This window comes from Protopterus annectens, chromosome 2.part0 (genome assembly GCF_019279795.1).
Source record: "Protopterus annectens isolate FY-2018-M chromosome 2.part0, PAN1.0, whole genome shotgun sequence".
NCBI lineage: Eukaryota > Metazoa > Chordata > Ceratodontiformes > Protopteridae > Protopterus > Protopterus annectens.
The window spans coordinates 1,558,068,736-1,558,084,749 of record NC_056728.1 but is presented as its reverse complement, the minus strand read 5'-3'; the positions used below and the strand labels follow the sequence as shown (position 1 = coordinate 1,558,084,749).

Here is a 16,014-nt window from a genome sequence, read left to right as displayed (position 1 = left end):
TCTTTTCTAGACCTAACACCACTCTTAAGCATTCAACTGCGTTACCACCTTTATCATTCTTATAAGAAAAGCGCAGTCCAGGTCTGAACTGTCTGCAAACAGCTAAACTTAACTTTGAGTATGTGTCTAACTGTTTGAGCCAATATTCATTTTCCCCTGGAGAGCACTCTGCTTTGGCTTGTAAGCAAAAAACAACCACAACTTTTCCCATATTACAGCCAATAGAAAGCCAAGTGACTTCCTTCTACTAAGCCTAAATATTAGAAGTATATCCAACAAAGTCCATGAACTCCATGCCACCATAGATTTGTACTCCCCAGATATAGTCATCCTGACAGAAACCTGGCTAAAACCTCACATTACCAGTGAGCAAATACTCCCTACCGGTTACGGCATACTAAGGGTAGACCGGCTAAACAAAAAAGGAGGCGATGTAGCTATAATATTTAAACAGCATCTAAATATCCAGATTTTAAAATCATCAGCTGCACAAATAGGCAATGAAAAAATAATATATACCAACCTCAAAATAAACCAAAACAAAACCATCAACATAATTGGATGCTACTTCCCACATGGCCAAAACATTCCTCCACTAGAAAACCTCCTCAGCTGGTCTACCCACCTTCTCCCCCAAGAAACTATCATTTTAGGTGATTTCAATATTGACTGGCAATCCTGTTCTGGCAACCATCCAACCCATCATGTAAACCTTCATGGCTTCACCCAACTAGTCCAGTTGCCAACCAGGATAAATAAAAACTCCAGCAAGCACACTACCCTAGATTGGATACTAGTCAGTAAGAGCCCCCAGTCATATATAACAGGCTGCTTATCAGATCGCCTCAGTGATCACTCCCCAACATTCCTACTCAAAAAATACCTATACCAAGCTAAACCTGTCATATGCCGTCAAATACGTAAAAAACTAAACTTTAACCCACTCACATTCATCTCATCCCTCAAAGAATGTAACTGGCATCCTCTAAAGTACCTCAGTCTTGATGACGCAGTTGAATTTTTTAATACTACCTTCCTGAGCATCCTTAATTACCATGCCACCATAAGACTTTCCAGAACCAAAGTACAACCCTCCCCATGGCTACAGAAAACCACTAAGTCAGAAATGAAAAACAGGGATAAAGCCTGGGAGCACTGGCGCAAAACCAAAACCCCCTCAACTAGGCAGAAATTCCTAGAACTACGCAATAGAGTCAAAAAGCTAATAAAACACGATAAATTCCAGTACTACCAGTCTGCCCTAGACTCCTCCCAACACAGCCCCAAACAATTCTGGTCCTCCATAAACTCCATCCTCCACGCAGGTAAAGTCAGTACTCCTCCTCCTAACATCCCTCACTTCTCAGAAAATATTGCTACCTCATTCAACACACACTTCATACAAACCATACTATCACTAGTTAAACAACACAACCCCCCTCCCCTCCAACCCACACCTTCAACTAGTAATCTCCACACTGCCTTCTCTTTTTCTCCTGTACCTACCTCCAACATAAAAAAAACTCTTAACTAAACTTAAGCCCACCAAATTAGTAGCAGACAACCTCCAAAGTGAATACCTACAAATCACATCTGATGCTCTGGCCTACCCAGTATCCATCATGATTAACCGATCTCTGTCAGAAAGTTACGTTCCCACACTATGGAAAGTATCACATATAATTCCCCTCCACAAAGGTGGACCCCCCACAGATCTAACCAATTACTGCCCCATAGCTATTCTCTCTCCACTCTCCAAAATACTAGAGAGATGCATACACTCTCAGGTCTCAGACTACCTCCTTACTAACAACCTCCTTTCCAATACTCAGCATGGTTTCCGACCAAACCATATCACCACGAATGCCTTACTTTCCTTTACTAACACTGTCCTTCAGCATAAAAACAATGGCTATCTCTCCTCTGCTACTTTCCTAGACCTATCTAAAGCATTTGACATGGTCCCACACAAACAACTCATCTCTGTCCTCAATAACCTATCCTTCTCTCAATCAGTCACCAACTGGTTTCAGAGTTACCTGTCTGATCGCCAACAATCCGTTGTATGGCAGAATGACATATCTCCCCAACTACCTGTCTCCATAGGGGTTCCCCAAGGATCCATCCTTGGACCCCTACTCTTCTCTGTTTTCACCAATAATCTAGCCTCTGCCACCAAACATGGCACACTCATACAATACGCAGATGACTCAACCATCATCTGCTCAGCCCAGTCCCTACCCAAACTGCAAAAAGTCACACAGGAAGCCTTTTCCTCTGTTGAAACTTGGTTAGCCAATGCCTAATTAATACTCAACCCAAACAAAACTAAACTACTCATCTTCCAACCCACCAAACATACTCAAAACAACTCTCAGTTTAACATCACAGCAAAAGACAACACCACTATATACCCAACTGAACACACCAAATTGCTAGGAGTGGAAATAGACAATAAACTAAAATTTGACATTCACATATCCATGACCATAAAAAAAAGTCCACAAAAAACTAGGAGCGTTATACAGAAATAAGCAGCTTCTCACCAAAGGAGCAAAGATTTCAATAGCAAATTCCCACCTTATCTCCACCCTCCTTTATGCCTCTCTAATATATACCAACCTAAGGCAATGCAATCTAAACAAGCTAGAGACCTGCTACAACAAAATCGCCAAATTCACCACAGGGGCATCCTACCGTAGTCACCACTGTCTCTCACTTGCTGAACTGGGCTGGCTTGAACTCCCTCACCTCCTTCAATGGTATCAACTCTCATTCGCCCACAAACTAGTAAACCATCCACTAAATGTCCCATCCCTCCAGAATCTACTCCAACCCTATCGCACCACCAGACCACTAAGATCCAGCAACAAAAATCACTTGCAGATCACTAAAGCCAATAACTCTGCTGGTGAAGCACTATTCTCTTGCACCATAGCCAAATTATGGAACTCCCTCCCACCCACAATTACCTCCGTACCATCATGCACCCACTTCAAAACTTTACTAAAAGCGCACCTAAAAACATGCTGGCTATGCCCTTGCAGCTCCCACTCTAATATCACCCACCCCATCCAACCACTACCTTTCTTTCCACTCCACTAACTACCTTGATTATAGCAAGCTCAGATGCTCATAAGCCTAGTACTTATTATACAGCAGGAACTTCTTATTGTAACATTTGTTAATGTCTGTTATGTACTTCACAGATAAAGATTTTAGTTTTCTACTGATGTACTATGTTCTTCATCTGTAAATATGTTGTAAGTAATTGCTATGTTAAATTGTTAATTGCTATGTAATCCAATGTAACTACTCTCTGTTTATTTTAACTGTGGAGCTTTTCTCCCCGGGCCTCCGCTGAAAATGGACCTACGTCCAGTCAGACACTCCCGGTCAACAAATGTAAATAAATAAATAATATAATATAATATACCATCATGGATTTCCACGTTATTTGAGTTATGTGCTAACTACTTCTAGGTTTTCATTAAGTACCACCATTTTTTTAAATGATCACTGATTCTATGCTTTGTAATGTTTTGCAATAACAAGTGATGTTGTGTCCTACTTCACTTATGCTACATCTGTGATAGTATAGCTCCAGGGACCCACTAGCTGAGTTACCAGGAGCAATTGCTAATGCCTGAGAAATGACTGATAAGAACACAGACTTTTCAGACTAGTCCTAACTCATTCCTAGCAGAAGGCTTGCATTAATGTGAACTAGTGAACTGTACATTTTCAGGTATCTAGTGAAGCAAGTAATACTAGTACGTGGCTTCTTAGGAATAAGCCCATCACAATCATCAAATTGTGCATCTCACTGGTGGTGATGGGCTATGTGTTTGTAGGTGAGAGGTCATTAAGCCATTCCTTTATAAACAGTATATTTTTCTTGTAATCAGAGTATTGTGATATAATCACTGCATCTTTCAGTGAGGTGGAACTAATGCCCTTTTGTCTTGCTGGAAGAGTCTGTCAGGTAGGCACATTATCTGTTGGAATGTACTTTACTACTGCAGTGTCATAATCCCACTCTCGCTAGGATCATTCATTTGTAACTTAGAAAAGGCACATGTTGTGGAACTATTACAAATGAAGGGTGAGGTAATTTAAAGATCAGGCTGTTGAATACAGTTGTGCTGAATAACTTTATTAATAGCTCTCCTGCCTTATGCTGACATTTTGAAGACATCAGAATGATGCCATAAATAATTCTTATAAATTATAATGCAACATGGTAAATTAAACATAGATTAAAATGAGAAGCAAGTAAGTGTGTAAGGTTCCTTTAATGGAATGTCTACATTCTGATAATACTTCAGTTGACATTTCCATTTCTTTATAAATCCAGGATTAGTAATGTCACCTGCCAGTAACAGGGCAGTCTATGAGGAGATATTAACACTATCAGGAACTGCATCAGTGCTGATAAAGTACCTGCAAACTTTTCTGAAGCAGTTCAAGAGCCCTGTATAAATAGTGCTGTTCAATAAACATGATGCCACCGCACTGCTAAATGCAATAAGAAAACAAACATAACATTAGCTTTTTTACATGAATTATAAAAAAGTCAGATGTTCCTTATTGTGATTTAAATATACTTTTTCTCAGCTAGACTAATCAAGTCAGTTTGTTTCAATATATGATGGGAGAATGACTTTGCCAGCAAATCTTTTTAAATGTAATTTGGTGGACTGTTAGTTTTTTGTCTGTGTTCAGTAGACGTGCATATAAGAAATGTGCAACTTTTCCTGGCTTTAATAGTAATTGTATTAAAGTCTTATTAAAGATTGGTAATTAATGACTGCTTCTCAAGATTTTTAGCAAGGCTGATAAATTGTTTGTGTTTGTGTCTTTCGGCTTTTCCCGGTTAGGGGTCGCCTGATAAATAATAGCTTTTAATCCTCAAAATGCTGTCAGATAAATCTGAGACAGTAGCCCAAAGTTCTCTTGGACACTAAATAACATAGTGCATATTGCTTCCTTAAATTATTGTCAACTAGCATTTTTGTTTCTGTAGTGTCTTGTTTTATATGATTTAAGATCTAATTTATATCACCAGTACTGGGTATGGTTAGCCTAGAAACTTCTATAAAGTACAAAATGTGTTGCTTACAGATGGGTTGTAGGTTGTGAGGCATTTCTTTGCAGGGACAATTGGTAGGTAACACATGACTGAATTGTAATTCAGCTACAGAGACAACATGGCTGCAACAAATTCATTATTGGCACAAAGAAACATGCAGGGCTGAGCCCATAGCTGTAATAACCAAGTGTTGTGGACTGGAATTAATGCGATCTGTCTGACATGAACCTTCCATGGATGAACAATCAGGTGGAGGCCTGGCACTGGTGGCTGAAGCTGTTACTAGGACAACTTACTGTACATCTTCCTGAACTTCATACCATGCTTCAAAAAAATAAATAAAAGAATCACCACTCACGAGGATGCCTGCTGTAGGAAAACCAGTACGTCAAATGAACATTGTCTAAAACACATACTAGAGCAAAAGTATGACTGCAGCATTCAGCTGGATTTCTTCCATGCTGTTACACACATCTACAAGTCTTAGTTACATAAGCATGCACTGAACCCCAGTCACAATGCCACTCACTTTCTCTGACATATTAATAAAGCTACTATCCACTGTACCCTGCATTTTTCTCTCACTGACATATCTTCTGGGCATCCTGCTGCAAGTATCTGCCATAACATCTGCTCTCCCTGGGGTACGGGGGGGGCATGGACAATGCCACTCCTCTGTGTAGTCTGTAGCCGAACTGCCATGCAGCCAATTGTCTGTAACTAATTATCACCCCCCCCCAGTGAAATGCCCTGCAACCTACAAGCCCGAATCTCATACAAAATTTGATCTCATGATAACTGATAAATAAAAATATGTAATGGCATGACAAAAACCTAAGTTTTTTGTTTCACCTGAAACTTTAACTACACCCATAGGGTTAGTCCCAATCCTCTCTAGCCTAATCTTGCAGCCTTCAGACTTTGTGCAATAAATTGCTATACGCAATCCCTAACCCTCAAATAAAGGTAGAGGACACCACTATTATAAGCCATAGCAAACAACATTGAAACAAAATAATTCACATTAAAGATAATGTTGCACAGCTTGTTTGTAGAAATGTTTAACAACCAGCAAATTAATTAATTTGTGTTAAGGAGGAGTACTGTGAAGTCTTCAGTTTTTTTTGTGTTTTTTTTTGCTGACTTACATAGCAAATTCCTGAAATAAATCAAGGTTCTGATTCATACAGAAAGACTTAAGAACTGCACAGTGCTAAATATATAGGATCCAATAACACAATGTGTCCCATAGCTACTTAGATATAAACCATGGTTTGCATAAAGCCAGTAGATAGTGATAAGGATAGAATGATAATTTAGTGGAGACATGTTTCAAGGAAGGAGTTGTGTTATTAAAACTGCATAATGTTAGAGTGGTCAACATTGCAGGAGGTGTGCCTGAGCATATGCTTGAGGTTCAGCAAAGTGCTTCATTACCGCCACGTGTACAATGGCAGTTAGGCAAAGGAGAGCCAGGACAGAAAAGTACAAACCCAATTCATCATTTAAATGAGGAGGGAACTGGGAGATTTGAAAGTATGGAAAGGTGGGAATAATAAGCAGAGTAATGCACAGAAGGGTATCCATAAGGAATAAGTAGTGAGGGAAGAAGGGCACAGTTTTTTTTGTGGGAAAGACTTTCATTTTCATATAGTAAGAAGAGGGTAGCTAAGGTAGTGTGGAATGGTTATGGAAGAGATAGAGAAGGAAAGGTTACAAACATACAGTCATAGACAGGGGCAGTATTGACACAAAAGCTGGGGACAACAGAGGACAATACAGACAAAGAGAGGGTAGACATTTGGTGATGGAGACAACTGGACAACAAACTAGTTATGGGAAGTGATGTAAATGGTGGAGTAAGACATGGTTGGGGGAAAGGGTAGGGTGCATGAAATAAGAAAAATAGACTTAATGAAAGAAGAGAAGATACTCAGTATGCAACCTTGTACTGTACTGAAAACCAATGGTAGATGGCAGCAAATGAGACAAAGAGGAACTGCAGTATGTGGGTGTGAGAACATACCACAATTCCATGACACTCTCATGTCAGACTGCAGGCAGGGGGGGCACACCAAAAGGCAATGAGAAAAGAGGACTGGGCATGCCACACAGGACATGTGGCCTCTATGCATTGGGTCAGACATGACAATGCATATTGTGGAGATGGCAGGGTGTACAGTGTATTAGTGGAATTCAATACTCAGATGCAGGAAGGGGTGTCATTGTAATAAACCTATAGGTTTGGTTTGTATAGGAAATGGGGATGTGTGACAGCACAACAAAGGTCAGGTACATGGGTACATTATGTGGTTGGGGGCAACATATAATTGTAAGCGACATCCACAAATTCACATGCTCTCAAAATGGCCTACATCTTGTCATGAACCTACAACAGAGACATTGACTGGAAAAGTTCACTACCCGGGAGAATAAGGTGTTACTGCAGGTCTGCTATATATATGACATGTGCATACCAGGCAAAGGTAATATGTCAGGGAGTGGAACAGCATATCAGTGCTGTGAGTCAAAATAATAGGAGTCTACATCAAGTTTAGTGAAGGCTAACCAATATGATATTACATGCCAAGATCATTGAAATGGACTTTGCAAACGAGATTTCCAGCACAGGATATGGACCACCACACAGAAAAAGCTCATATAGGTGGATTAATTCTGATGAAGAAGTGGAGGAGACTGTCATACCCAGTCATGGTCTAGATGTGAAAGCAGGTCTGGCGACAACTGCAGAAGTGTCTGCAGGGAACAAATCAGGTTAGTATTAGCTGCTGCACTGATGTATTTTACAGTGCACTACAAGTGAGGTAGGAATTAACCACAATGCTCATGTAAATATCTTATGTATAGTATGTTAGTTAATGTTTCTGGAGCTTTTCTCCCTGAAAATGGACAGATCTGTCCAGTCAGATCTCCCTGGTAAACAAATATAAAATAAATAAGTAAAATATTCACCAACACGCTTATGCATATCTGTCATCCAGGTACCTCTTATCTGCAACTGCAGTTCCCTGTAAACCAAGGCATGTAGGTATCCATATGTTATTCACAGATTCTGACATATAATAGTATGTCTACAGGGGGGCATTTATTAGAGTGCTACTACAGGTCTATCACTTTTTTTAGAAAATGTTTTTGAATCCGCTGGTGCAGAAACTGGACAGCTTTATCAAGGATTCCTGGCGTTTTTTTTTTTTTGATTATTTGTGGTCTTTTACTCCAGACATTTCAGCACTTAGGTTATTTACCCTGGATGTTAAATCACTTTACACCAGTATACATATTGCTGAAGATGTTGAATATCTGAGGTTATTTTTGGTTAAATATTGCAGTTGTTCTAGTGATATGGTTAGCACTTGTTGTGAGCTGATGGAGTTGATGTTAGAAAACAATTTTTGTCTATTTAATGGTAAATATTACCAGCAGCTCGAGGGTGTTGCTATGGGTGCCACCATTGCACCCTCTTTCACTAACCTTGTCATGGGGTGGTAGGAGACCCAACTTCTAAGAAACATTCCATTTTTTTAAAGACATGTCAAGATATACAAGAGGTTTGTGGATGATCTGTTTTTTATAACTGATGCATCATTAGATCAAATAGATGCATTTGTTAACGAGATTAATAATAGTACTAACTTTTTAAGCTTTGTCCTGGGCCAAATAGAAGAAAGTGTTCCATATTTAGATTTGGCAGTTAGTTGGGAGGCTGCCAATCACAGTTTTTCTAATGGGATCTACAGAAAACCTTTCTAACAATTATTTACATTTCCTTAGTGCTCATCCCATTTACATGGAAAAAAATATTCCCAGAGGTCAGATGATCTGACTGTCTAGATTGGCCGCTGACTTTCGTAACTTTTCCAAAGGGATCAATAACATTATTACATTGTTTAGCATAGGGGTTATGATATAGGCCTGCTGGAAAAGACTGTTGAGGAGATTAAGCACAATAGAGACAAACAGTTTCCTCCCATTTTGGTGGGGGTTTACATCAGAAAAACAGATCTGATGTTAACTACATTGATAGTTTTATTTTGTGAGTGACTATTGATGGCAGTAGTATTAGAAATATTTAGTATTAGAAATATTATTACACACAATTGTGAAATTTTCCAAGGGAACCCTGATGTATACACAGCAGTGGGGTCTCTCCCCCAAACTTGTGTACAAAAAAATCTAAGTGCATTAAGCAATTGTTGGAGAATGCAAATACTAGGATGCCTTTGCCACTCACACATAAATGTAGGTATGTTTACATGTGGTTTTGCAGGGCATGTAATTTGATACTTGAAGGCTCTGTCATTGTTTTGTCTCATATGGATAGAGGCATTACAATTAAAACACACTATGATTGTAACACCACTGGTTTGATTTACATAGCTGTCTGTTCACATTGTGATGCATTTTACAATGGTATAACTACCAGAAAGTTATCTCAAAGAGTGAAAGAACACTTGTATGCTATTAAGAGCAAAGATACCAACAGTCTTTACAGACACATCTTAACAAGTGGTTCCTTTAAGAAGTTCTATTTTGCTGTCTTAGAGCATTTACCTGTAGATCTTACAGAGGGTTGCTTCAAGAAGCAGCTACTTAAAAAAGAAATATTGTGGCAGCTTAAGATGCAGACCGATAAGTTTCCTGGTCTGAATGACACCATTTGTATTAAATGTTTTTATAATTGTTTTTTCAATATTATGGTATTTTGTATTGAATTATATTTATGTGCTGTGAATTCAGTAATTCAGTGTCTTTTTACCGTTTAGGTCTACTATTTGCCTTAATTAATTTAATTATTGTTTGATGTTTCTGATTGATCAGTTTGCATTATAAAATGTCTTCCAGTCAGTTTTTCAATTTTCTGATGAAGTCCCTTGTGGATGAAAATGCTCAAAAATAGACTTCCTTTAAGAAAATTGTGTTCTGTTCAAAAGGGGGAACAGTAAAGCATTTCCTATTATGCAAGGGAGGTGTTTTATTTTTAACAGCACTGATAGGTTCTTTCTTTAGATGCTGAACAATACATAGGCAGGGAAAATGGCTGCTGTGATGACACCATCATATTGCACACAGCCAGACATCTATAGATTAGGCCACTAGAACAGCAGAACTCCTATAATGCTGTGATTGTGAAACTTGTATGATCATGGAAGGTGTTATTTGCAGATGTACTGCGTGCATGGAGCAGTATGCCTACCTATTGGAGTTTAACTGCATACAATGTCTAATTGTATTGTGAATCATGTTATATGAATTGCACAGGGCTTAAGTTGTCATTCTGTGGTATACCAGCCTTGCACCATGGTGCATAGTGTTTATGAATAGTGCCCAAAGACTCAGCAGACTCTATGCTATACAATTAAAAAGATAACTCAAAAAGTACTCAGAAATTATTCAGAAGACCTACATTTGCAGTGAAGTTTTACATTTTCATATTATTTTAAAATATTTCAGAATGTAATTGACTTCAGTTTAAGAGTCTTGTTTTTCCCTTGCAGATATTACAATTATCTATATTCGCACTACTTGCCAGCAGACCTACACAATGTGGTGGACCAGATGGCCAACTGTGAGGACATTCTTATGAACTTCTTGGTTTCAGCTGTTACCAGGCTTCCTCCAATTAAAGTCACCCAAAAGAAGCAGTATAAGGAGACCATGATGCAACAGGTTTGAAAATCTGCATGTCTAACATAAACATTTAGCTGTACCAGTGAGCATGCATCTTTCTTCCATTTAAATTAAGTGAAACATATCACAAGTTTTCAACAAATGTCAATTTGCTTCAAATTTTTTTCTGCAAAACCACCAGAACAGATTAACTGTTCTAAGTACTATTTTATTTTCCAAAGACATGCGTGTGGAACATTTCTCCCCGTGCCTCTGCTGAAAATAGTCTCTGTCCTAGTTGGACTTTCACAGTCAGCAAATGTTAAATAAATAAATAAATTATTACAAGTCCTTTGGAATGATCAGTACCAATATCCAATATATTACCAAGCAATTCTAGCACCAAAAGGTAACTCTTTAAAATATCTGTTTACCCTTATAGATAACCCTAATGGCTGATTTGCTGATTTTCATTAAGTGGATAAAACAAGAAGTTACTGAAAAATTAAAACTATTTAAAGGATTGGCCAAAAAATATAGTATTATTTGCATGAGCTTGGGGGTGGGGGCATGTTTGTGTGATTAGAATGCAAAGGTCTTATTTCATATGTTTGAGAGAAAATGTCATCAATCTGAAAGCCGCTGTACACATAAATGATGAGACCACACAGCCTTGGAGTAGGGATATGTGCTTATCCATGAGGGAGTGTTTACTCAGAGTTAAATTAAAGGGATGTTGACTGGGAAGTCCCCCACTTGAGGGTGCATGGAGGCTTATTTTTGTTTACTGGTCTTCTAATCACTGTCTTTTTTTCTCCAAGACTATTTGATTTGTGACCTTTCCATTTATATCTGAGAATTACTTGTGTTATCTAATGAAACTGTTGCAGGGGCGGCCACGGTGGTGCAGTAGTTAGGGTTGTCACCTCACAGCAAGAGGTTCTCCGGTTCAATTCTTGGCTGGGGTGCCTTCTGTGTGGAGTTTACATGTCCTCCCTGTGATCGCATGGGTTTCCTCTGGATGTTTCCTCCCACATCCCAAAGACATGCTGTAGGTGGATTGGACACTCTAAATTGGCCCTAGGTGAGAGTGTGTGCATGTGTATGCCTTCTGTGGAAGGTTGGGTGCCAGGCTGGCAACTCAACACTGTAAAACTCCACTGCCTATCATGAGCGGACAGGTGATCCGCTGTGGCAACCCCTAACCGGGAAAAGCCAGAAGAAGAAGCTCTAATGTAACTGTTGCAGTTGGCATGACAATGTTCTCCATTATGATACAGGATACTGTATTTGTTAGAGCAGATGGTGACTCTGCCCAGAGGAGATCATCTAAGTGCTGTAAATTAGAAATGACCTTAAGCTTTGGCCTTCTGCTATGTTCATTAAAATGTATGTTTCTTTACAGTTTAACCTATTATGTTTTTATTTGTTTTGTTTCTATACGATTAGTGATACACTATATTCTGTATGTCAGTCTTCTGTGCATTGTCGTTTGTTGTTTACTTGCTATAAAGGACTTTTTCAACATAAAAAAAGAAAAGTAAACATATTAGGAGAAATAAGTCACAGAAATCCATGCAGTGCAGTACAACTACAAACTGCAGTCCTCAGACAAATTGTGCATGTTTTGAAAGATTTCTAGTTAAAAAAGAAATAAAAATAAACCAAAAACATATCATAGAAAAACCTGGAACTACACATCAAATTAACATTTTCATCTGTGCTTAATACAAGTCTTATACTAAACAGAGGTAAAAGCTTTAATTTGCTGAGTGGTTCCAGGTTTTTCTAGACTATGCTTTGTTTTCATTTTCAGTTAGGTACACACTGCAAAATGTGACATTTGCTTTCGTTTAACAAAGTACTCAGAAAAGTTAAAGTACCATTAAACGGACAGACTTTTCTATGGAGTACAGAGCAAAATACAAGGAAAATCAGGTACGTTCTGCAAAAGTAAAGAAATAGAAACGTACCTGATTTTCCTTGTATTACTGCGCTGTCTTCCTTAAATCTCAGCAGACTCTCGTACCTCCCAACGGTCTGGATCTTCACAGACTGTCCACACTGTTGCTTCATAGTTTATGTCTTTTCCATATAAAAAATAGTTTCCTAACAAGCCATGAGATTGAAGTTATTAAATAATGACTGACATTTGAGATTTCACCTTTTTATCCTTCAGAAAATGCACATTAAGAGAAAGCCTCCCCTTTAAACACCTTTTTAAGTTTATAAGAGAAATAAAATCTGTGACTATTTTTGGAACTTTGTCCCCCCCATTACTTCAACATTGTCCTTGTTTCTTGTATTTACACTGGCAAGGAAAAAAACACAATGGAGGTTCGCTTTTCCCAGTTCTCATGAACAGCACTAATGTACTGTGCACACGTTGTATAAGTCCCATGCACATGCACAGTACATTTGAAAAAGCAGAATAATACAAAATAATGTGGAGGAACACTACAACACCATTATAGAAAGACATTATTTAAGAAAGCTAAGCAATTTGTTTTTACATAATGTCATTGTATAATAATGATAACCCTCTCCTGAGTGTGGGTAATGATAGATTTATGCACTGTTCCAGTTACTCACAGAAGTCTCGGACTTCATCCTCATGATCCAACTACACCAACCATTGGTAAATCCATCATTACCCACACCCAGATCTTGATGTATTACTTTATGTCAAGCATATCTGTATACGATAATTTTAACAGTTTCCTTGTAGAAGTGGATGATTGATGGAATATTTGTTGAGTATTATTTGACAAAACTTTCATTTGACAAACAGACCTTCCAGAATAAGGGCTTTCCAAAAAAAAAATGATTAGGGAAAGTAAAACTACCCAGGGCAATCCCTCTCTACCTCAAATTCATATCTCCAGGCAAGATGCATATACCTGAATATGACATTTCCATGGCAGCAGACTGAAAACATTCGAGTTGCAAACTGTATAAAATGAAAGCAATAGGATCAGCATATTTTGTTTTCAATCCAGTCTGTTTATGTGTCCCCAGATTTAATGTACTCATCTCTTAGGTCTGTGTACTTCGGGGCTAGGGCAAGTCCTATGTGCAGAGGCTTTATTCCTGGAAAGCACATTTTAGCCAGGAGTTCATCTTCAGGCATTTGTCCCTTCTCTTTCTATCCAGATACTGACGATGGCCCAGCCCTATACAACTGAGGTGCAGCAGTCATGGTGTAAGTATAGTATAGTTATTTGATCAGGATAAACAACATGTCTTACATGGACTGACTCAAAGCCCTGTCATTGTACTCAATATCCTACAGATTGGTAACAGGTGACCTGTGTCTGGCATATAAGGCATCCTCTAACCCAGTACTGATGGATATCAACAAGTCAAATGGCATCAGAAATACTCAATTTAGGGATATAAACCTCTTCAGCAACATCAACAAAATGGTTCAGAGGGACAGGTATATTTTGCACAGGATACTGCTGCTCTGGAACAGACTCCCCATCCACATAAACAAGTTCATCCCTGTTCATATTCAAGTGTAACTTGGATCTATGGATGGGAAACACAAAAATTACCCCAGGACTGCCCCCTGTACTACTAATGGACAGAGGCAGCTCCTAAATGCTTTATCCTATGCATGTGTCCCCTCTGGTATGGTATGATCCCAGATATTCTCATTAGGGGTAATGTATAATTATTGATCATGGAATGGGTAAGGCCAAACTTTAACTGAATGGAATAGGCTAGCTTGAGAACAAAAATGGAAACTGGCTAGGCTTAAAATGGCCCTCAAGTGCAACTAGTCTTGTACGTAACTATGAACTTATGAACCTATAAGGATGTGTTGGGAAACACTGACTTAAACTACAGGTTTTATTTCTGGTCTGTCTTTCTTAAACTGAATTTTTTAAGAATGTTCTAGTATGAAACCTATCGAGCATTGAGCTGGTAGTGAGCATTTAGCATTGTTAGTTTACATATCATGCATTTTCTCTTTGCCTCCTGGTTGGAACGCCTTCTCAGGGTAGCCTATGTGTCCTTCCTGCACGTGTTTGAGTTTTCAGTGAGTGGTCCAATCTATACCCACAACCTAATGACATGACAATAGGCTAAGTGGTAATTCTTCAAACTGCCCATAAATGCATGTGCTATGTGTGTGAGTTAGTATTATGTGGTTGCATCTTGCAATGGATTAGCATCCCATCCAGAAGTGGCACACTGCTTTGTACGTATTACTTGAAATAACAGACTCTAGTTCCCCTGCCACCCTGAAAAGGACAAAGTAAGCACTGAAAATGAATGAACATTCATTGATTCTTTTGAAAATGCAGTTAAAATGTTGTAATGAAATTTATTTTAATATAACATGCAACTGGCTTTGTAGTGTGATCAGTGATTATTATGGTAATTAAGTCTTGATTTTGGAAAGATTGTCAGCAAAATTGTAGTTACAGGCAAAATAGCTGAAGTATAAAAAACGTGGAACATTACCATTCAGTAAGTACCCCCAATGCTCCCAAGTTGCATAACAGAGCAGTGGATGTTTCTATACATATTGGAGTAACATATTTCAGACCCACATCTTAAAAAATGGGATTCTCATGAGTTCAAGTTAAGGAGAGGTTAATTCTTGACCTTAACATTATGCCTGGATTATCCTAACCAGTGTTCACTAGAAGGACCCTCTACATCACAGAATGTAGATTCTGCCTCTTACAATAATTAAGTCAAATTGATCATTAGTGCTGTACTTCTTCCATTCTTTCCAGGACACTGTGTCAGGTAAAACAACACACCTTTTTGTAGTATCATAATTTAGACTGTTTTGCAATAATTACCCACTTGATTTTCTCAGCATCAAAATATAATAATGCTCTGCTGTACATGCTTTGTTTTCATGCTAAATGACAGCAGCTATTTGTGCAGCAGTTAATGTTGTCACTTCACAGCAAGAGGCTCTCTGGTTTGATTCTCGGCTGGGGTGCCTTCTGTGTGAAGTTTGCATATTCTCCCTGCATTCGTGTGGGTTTCCTCTGGGTACTCCGATTTTCTCCCACAATCCAAAGACATGCATCTTGAGCATTTCTCCCCAGGCCTCAGATGAAAATAAGTTCTGTCTTAGATGGACTTTCCCTGTCAACAAATAATAAATAAATAAAATAAAATAAATAAATAAATAATCTAGTTCCCCATTTTTCTGTAACTCACCATTAACAAATAAAATTACTCAACATTAGTACTGTGGTTGAATGGTTCTTCTTTTCCCTTGTAAAATATTTTTATTTGGTAATCAAGTGAGTACTCTTGAGACA

At 38.5% G+C, this 16,014-nt stretch overlaps 1 protein-coding gene across 1 annotated transcript in view; it reads left to right on the top strand.

Moving 5' to 3' along the window:
- LOC122792853 (exostosin-1-like) overlaps positions 1 to 16,014 on the top strand; it is a 1,813,286-nt gene that overhangs the window by 1,749,321 nt on the left and 47,951 nt on the right. Inside the window, exon 10 of the mRNA XM_044060413.1 lies at positions 10,609 to 10,780. Within this exon, the coding sequence (XP_043916348.1) occupies positions 10,609 to 10,780 (172 nt within the window). The remainder of the gene's footprint in view (positions 1 to 10,608; positions 10,781 to 16,014) is intronic.